This window comes from Cynara cardunculus (assembly GCF_001531365.2).
Source record: "Cynara cardunculus var. scolymus isolate 2C chromosome LG 5, CcrdV1, whole genome shotgun sequence".
NCBI lineage: Eukaryota > Viridiplantae > Streptophyta > Magnoliopsida > Asterales > Asteraceae > Cynara > Cynara cardunculus.
In genome coordinates, this window is record NC_037532.1 from 22918686 (window position 1) to 22925389 (window position 6704).

Genomic DNA, 6704 nt, shown 5'->3' on the forward strand with positions numbered 1-6704 from the left:
TTCAAAATCACATACGACCATATTATAACATTGATTGAAATAAAGAATAAAATGAAATTTTAAAATCAAGATGTATCTCGTTGCATTGCGCGAGTACCCTTCTAGTTTTTAAAATAAGAGCTTAAAAGCTCTAAATGTCATCTGAAATTTTAAGTGGTAAATGTATTCCTTAATACCTCTTCATCTTAATCCGTCCTCTATCAGATGATTCATATTTTGGAGGCTAGAAAAGATCTTTTAGCAAAAACTACTTATCTATAAATAAAAAAAAAACTGTTTATCTTTTATATTTTTGCAATAGTTTGATCGATTCAGATTTCAGACTTCAGACGTAAAAACAAACAATTTTACTAATCCAGATTTCAGACTTTAGAACCATCTCTTATATATGAGAAGTAAAATCAAACTTTAGATTTTAACATCTTTAAAAAAATAAACATCAGTTAAATATTTTTTTTTATTATAAACGTGAGAGGAATATGTTCTAATCATCTTAAATGTTGTCCGTTCTCACAAAAGAAACTATCACGTCTGCTTTATCCTCTCGCATGAGCATGAGTAGTGCACATGGTAAAATGGATATTGCATATAGACAATCTTCAATTCAACTCCAAACCTTTTAATTTTTCAGATTATAATATTAAATATAATTAACTTTTTAATTTTTGAGATTATAATATTAAATATTATTAGATGGATAATTTCTATAATTATTAAACAGCATTCACAACATATGTTTTTAAAACATCTCGAATAATAGAAGACCTCTATTTTGTATTTTTTTGTTGTCATCTTATTTTCAATTGATCAAATTAAAATTTTACGTAAAACTTCACAATGATAATTTCTTAAAAACCTTCTTTTTGTAGGTCCCATTATTTTTTCAACATCAATGACTATCATAAAGTAAATAAAATATAAAAAAAACTAAAAAATAGTCACTTCACACAAATTTTATGGTAAGAACCAATGTTATTGTATAAGAACTCTAAAGGAGTAAGGTTGTTATAAAAACTCTCCATAATAATACTTTTTTCTAAGTTAGTTCACTTTTTTTTAATAAATACCTTGCATTAAAGATGTTAAATAAAAACCTAATCATTTCAATGTTTTCTGACACATTATTGTCACCTTAAAAAACAAGAACTCAAGGAAACTTAGCAAGAACCTCGTCTGGGGGTATAAGACGGGAAATCTAAATCGGTACACACGTTTTTTTTTCATTCATTAGCTATAACCAGCTGAGCTACCTCGACCTCTTTCCTAAAATATGTTTTTTTGCTTACGCTTCTTCATCAAGCTTTCGAGCAGAATATCCATACCTTTCTTTTAGTAGTGAATGAGATGCTTGACAATAACGCTAAATCCAGACGTTTAAGGTGTGAATAATTTATTTCTCTTGCTTCTTTTGCTATTGAAATATCTTCAATTTTTATTTTTACACACGTCTTTTTTTTCGGGGGTCTTCTATTTTTTACAAAAAAATATATAATTTTTTTATTTAGTATATACATAGAAAATATTTATAGCAAATCCAAAATATTATTAATTTTACATTTTTCCGTATTAATTTAATTTTTAATTAATATATTTTAAGAACATATTCAAATAATAATTTAAACATAAACATAATTTTATACTACATATAATAACAATATTACATAAATATTTAACTTAATTTTTGTATTTCAATGTGATTCTTGATTCCTTAATGTATTCCATGTAAAATAGACGAGATTTCAATCTTAATCTTCTAAGATATCTAAAAAAATAATTCTTCTGTTTTCTTAATTTTAAAAAAAGAATAAAGAAAAAATACAATATTCTTAATTTATTTTCACTTAAATTGTGGTGGTGGGGTATTTTCCTCAACCCTCTATAGCGAGTTTTTTTCATTTTTTTCGAGAAAGACATATACAATATTTTTCATTAAAATTAATGAACTGTTAAGACTAATTGATTCTATGTGATCTTTGACGATCATCCACTACAATGGATTTTCAATATGCACTTAAAATAAACATATTATCAGATATTTTACAACAATTTCAAATACTTTATATTATCCAAATAAAATATGTATATTAACTCACCAAAACAAACTATATATATATATATATATAGACTTTTACTTGAATACTTAATTTTATGACTTGGAAGTAATGTTGCAACAAAAAGTACAAAAATGAGGTTCTAATTAGAATCTTTATTGGAGATGTACTCATAACAACTATCGATGGAGAAAGTTTTTATAAAAACCTTACATTCTTTTGAGCTATTTTACGAGAATCTTGGTTTTTATTTTCAACCTGATGTGAAGTGACATTTTGCTAGTTTTTTAATGTATTTTCTTGTCTTTATAATTGTTAATATTTATTGATGTTGAAAAAAAAAACATAAGACCCACAAAAGTGGTTCTTAAAAGATCTACCATTATGGACTTTTATGTAGGTTAGAGCATTTCTAATGCAAGTTCTCACACCATCTCCAACTCAACATTAAAAACGCAAAAGTTGAAGATGTTTTCATCTCTATGCCAACATTAAAACACTAAAAAGATAGATGTTAAAAATGTTGGTCTCTATATTTAGAGGTCAATAAATTTGGCCTCTATAAATATATATTAATATAATATTAAGTTGTTATAATTATATATAAATATTGATTGAAAGTTTAATATATTGAGATGTTTATTATTATTATTATTATTATAATATTAAAAATGACTTTTAGTGTTTTTTTAGCATGTGATTGAAGTTGATTTTTTTAGTGTTTAATAAACCGACCGTTTTTAGTGTTATTTTTAGTGGTTGAATTGGAGATGACATTAAACCTACTTTTTGTACCTCTTAAGTTATTCATCAAATTAAGAACTTAGGGGCTCTTTGTCAGTTGCTGAATGGTTTGATACAAAATGATTAAATGGTCAGAATGATTAAGAGACTCTTATGATATAATGCAAAATGAAATATAATTGTCTGTTAATTGTTTACAATGAAATTAAGACGTTGAATGGTTAAAGGAGGCCCATGATACAAAATCATTCAGAGAGTTTTAGAACCATTAAGAAACAGATTTTTTTCTTGCCAAACAAAATTTACCTCTTAACAATTCAGAAGCTGCCTCTTAATGAAACTATTAAAAAGTAAACAAACAACCCCTTATATAAAAATTCACAACAGTAATAATAGGTCCATGTATTTTATTCGTATATTTATAATAAGCATTAAATATGTAGTTTAAAAAACTAAACTAAGTTAAAAGGTTCTTGTAAAAAAAAAAACTCAAAAGATGTGAACGGTCTCCATGGTAGTTTTTATAAAACACTATATTTTTTATTATAAATTTTTCATTGGAGATGCTCTTTAATAGAACATCTCTAACGAAGGTTTTTATAAAAACTTCTTTTTTATATTTTTTGTTATCAATTTATCTTCAACTCATTAAATTAAGAACTTTTATAAAAGTCTACGATTATAATTCTTCGAAAAAACAACACCACTAATTATTATATATTAATAATCACAAAAAAAAAAATATCACTCCACACTTCATGTTAAAAACCAATGTCACTTAATAGACTTCATGTGTTAAGAACCAATGTATATGTTAAAATACTTAGAGGGCATAAGGTTTTTATAAGAACCTCTCAGATTACAAACCGTTATACTTTTTGTTAATAAAAACTTTGCATTTAAAATGTAAACAATTCGAGTTTTTAACGAGCCATTCGAACTCAAGCTTAATAATTTTCTAGGGCGAGTCGATCTCAATCACAAAATAGAATTGATTTAACTTAACGATATTTATTAAGAGGTTGTTTGTTTATCTCTTAATAGTTTCATTAAGAGGCAAAATCTGAATTGTTTAAAAGTGAATCTTGTTTGGTAAAAAAAATCTCCCTCTTAATGGTTCTAAAACCCTCTTAATAATTTTGTATCATAGGTCTCCCTTAACCATTCAACGTTTTAATTTCATTATAAACAAATACCAAATAATTATATTTTATTTTGTATTATATCATAAAAGCTTTTTAATCATTCAACACCAAAATCATTCAACAACAATAAAAACATCACCTAATTTTCTCTGTTATTATTAATTCACCAATAGTTATTAATTTTCTCCACACATATGTTAACTTTAAAACTTAATTTTCAAATTTCAATAAATGAATACTATATTATTATAACAAGAGGAAGGGGAGAGAGGGGGGAGGGGTGGAACAGAAAGTCAATCTCATTTGGTTCATTATGATGTCTATGCTGACATGAATGCACTGTATCTCTATCTATACACCTACACCTATACCTATACCTACACCTACACCTACACCTGCACCTACACCCACACATACACCAACCCATCCATACTTATTTTACATACACACACCTCTTTATATCTTTATTAATTACTAAAATATATATTAAAAGTCAAGGTTAATGCAACTATTTACTAATTAATTCTTTTTTAAAACATTTATTTCTCAAAATATTATTTCATCAATTTTTAATCTTTATTGGTTTAATATTTTTATATGAAACTAACCACTCTTATTAAATATTATTAATTTATCAACTAAGAACTATTTTTTAAAGCTAAAATTAACTTATCAGTTGGTTTGTAAAATATATATGACAAATAAAACAAATAAACCTACTTATCCTTTTTATATTTGATGAGGTTCGACTCCTGATCTCCTGGACCAAAAGTTCATATACTGCTAAACTAAAAGTTTTTAATATAATTTTTATTTTTTTGGGTAGACTAATATATCCTCTAAATTGTTAAATACATCCTTGACTAATGATTTTTTTCTCATATATATTAACATTAAAATTCACTTTTTATATTCTCAATACATGAATTAACCCGAGGTAAAACTAACAATCTAAAACTGTATTGTTCTTTTCACACACACTCTCTCTCTCAAATAGTTGGATATATAGAAAAGGTTGGATAGAGAGAGAAATGGGTGTGGGGTGTGTTGTAATGCCCAGTTTATGGTGGATAGATTGAATAATCCAGCCGGCCGACGACGCCGCCCCTTATAAAATGCTTCCATCGCCATGAATTCATCCCCAATCATTCTCTCCCTCCTTCTAATCACCCTTCATTTCCTCTCTTTCACCTCAAATTCCTTCCTTTTTCAAACCACTCAAATCCGGGTCTGTATTTTCTAAACAAATATATATATATATATATATATACATAAATATATATATATATATATCAATCAATACCTTAAATTATTTCATCTCAATTTATATATATATATATATATATATATATTTCACCAAACTAATATATCTATAGTCAATTATTTTGTTTCAGGGTTCATTATATGAAGAGAAAACCAGACTGGGTTCGACGCCGCCAAGCTGTCACAACAAGTGCAATCTCTGCCACCCATGCATGGCGGTGCAGGTGCCGACGGTGCCGGGAGTCCGGCCGCCAGGGACGGCGGCGGCGATGGAGTACTACGATCGACAGCCAACTCCTTCTTCATTGGGAAACAGGTACTCAAATTACAAGCCACTTGGGTGGAAATGCAGATGTGGGGGTCATTTCTATAACCCTTAATTAGTTTCTTTTTCTTTTTCTTTTTAATTACAAAACATCACCATGTAACCTTTCCATCTAGTTTATGATGTCACCAGAAATCAATTTTTTTAAAATGAAGCTGTGTTGATTGTAAAAGAAAATATAATCATTAGTTATAAGAGTATTTTAGATTTGTTAAATGTTTTTATTAATGTAATGTAATTACTTTTGGTACCAGTGAATGTGATTATGAAGAGGGTTTTTGGTATTGTTTATAAAAAACAACTTATTAACTTATTTCGGTGTAAAAACTGATAATAAATATTTTTTAGTGTTTGAATAAACAATTTATACTGATGTCAAATTGATAATAAGATGTTTTTGAAGAAGTTAAACCATTTTAATTTATAATAAATTATTTTTATAAAAAAATATAAGTTATTTCAAATAAACAATTACAAATACCTTGCCTAGTTTGAAGATAAAATTAAATAAACTTTTTTTTATTAATATTAAGAGAAAATGTTTATAATTATTTAAATAATCATAATGTAATATTAATCATCTTATTGTTTTTGTCGTGTTATCTGTCAGGACGCATGTACATATATCTATTTCCGTGTATTTCTTTCATCATTTTACTTTGAGTATATTACGTTTTTCGTCCCTGTGGTTTGTTAAAAATTGCAGATTCTGTCCCTTTGGTTTTGAAACTCTCAATTATTTGCAACTCGTTTGCTTTTTCTGTTTATGAGGTAACTTCTACATTTAGTTTGAGGGACTAAAATAGTAAGGAATTATAAAATTATAGGAACGAATTTTGTTCAAAACGTAAGTTAAAAAACAATAATAAATTGTAAATTGTAATTTCAAAACCATAAAGACAAAAACACCGATTTTCAATAAATCACAAGGACAAAAATCTTAATTTAGTCTTCAATTTTCTTGTCAAAAAAAATAAAAATAAATTATGTTGCTAACATTCCTATCTAATATCAAATTTTATAACAAAATTCATGAAATTTGGTGTAAATTATTTTTTCCCGTATAGTAACATTGAATTTTTTATATTAATTTTAGAGTAAATTATGGTTTTTGTCCCTATAGTTTTTGGTTTGTTAAAAATTGTTATTTTTTTTATATTTGAAATTATTATTTTT

General features: G+C 26.3%; 1 protein-coding gene across 2 annotated transcripts; it reads left to right on the forward strand.

Annotated features, from left to right (window-relative positions):
• The first annotated feature begins 5057 nt into the window (after positions 1–5057).
• On the forward strand, positions 5058–5682 carry LOC112511965 (EPIDERMAL PATTERNING FACTOR-like protein 1). Of its 2 annotated transcripts, none has more exons than XM_025117721.1 (2): positions 5058–5168; positions 5317–5682. In XM_025117721.1, exons 1-2 carry the CDS (start codon positions 5070–5072, stop codon positions 5581–5583), a joined length of 366 nt encoding a protein of 121 aa, XP_024973489.1. In that variant the 5' UTR covers positions 5058–5069; the 3' UTR covers positions 5584–5682. The 2 variants fall into 2 exon arrangements, with proteins under 2 accessions (XP_024973489.1, XP_024973490.1); XM_025117722.1 differs by having other exon boundaries at positions 5335–5682.
• Positions 5683–6704: the final 1022 nt, after the last annotated feature.

Bases quoted from the DNA above. Each gene is read 5' to 3' on its own strand.
- LOC112511965 (XM_025117721.1), top strand. From the start codon at position 5,070: ATGAATTCATCCCCAATCATTCTCTCCCTCCTTCTAATCACCCTTCAT. The intron at 5,169-5,316 runs GTCTGTATTTTC...ATATATCTATAG, and splicing joins TTCAAACCACTCAAATCCGG to TCAATTATTTTGTTTCAGGG.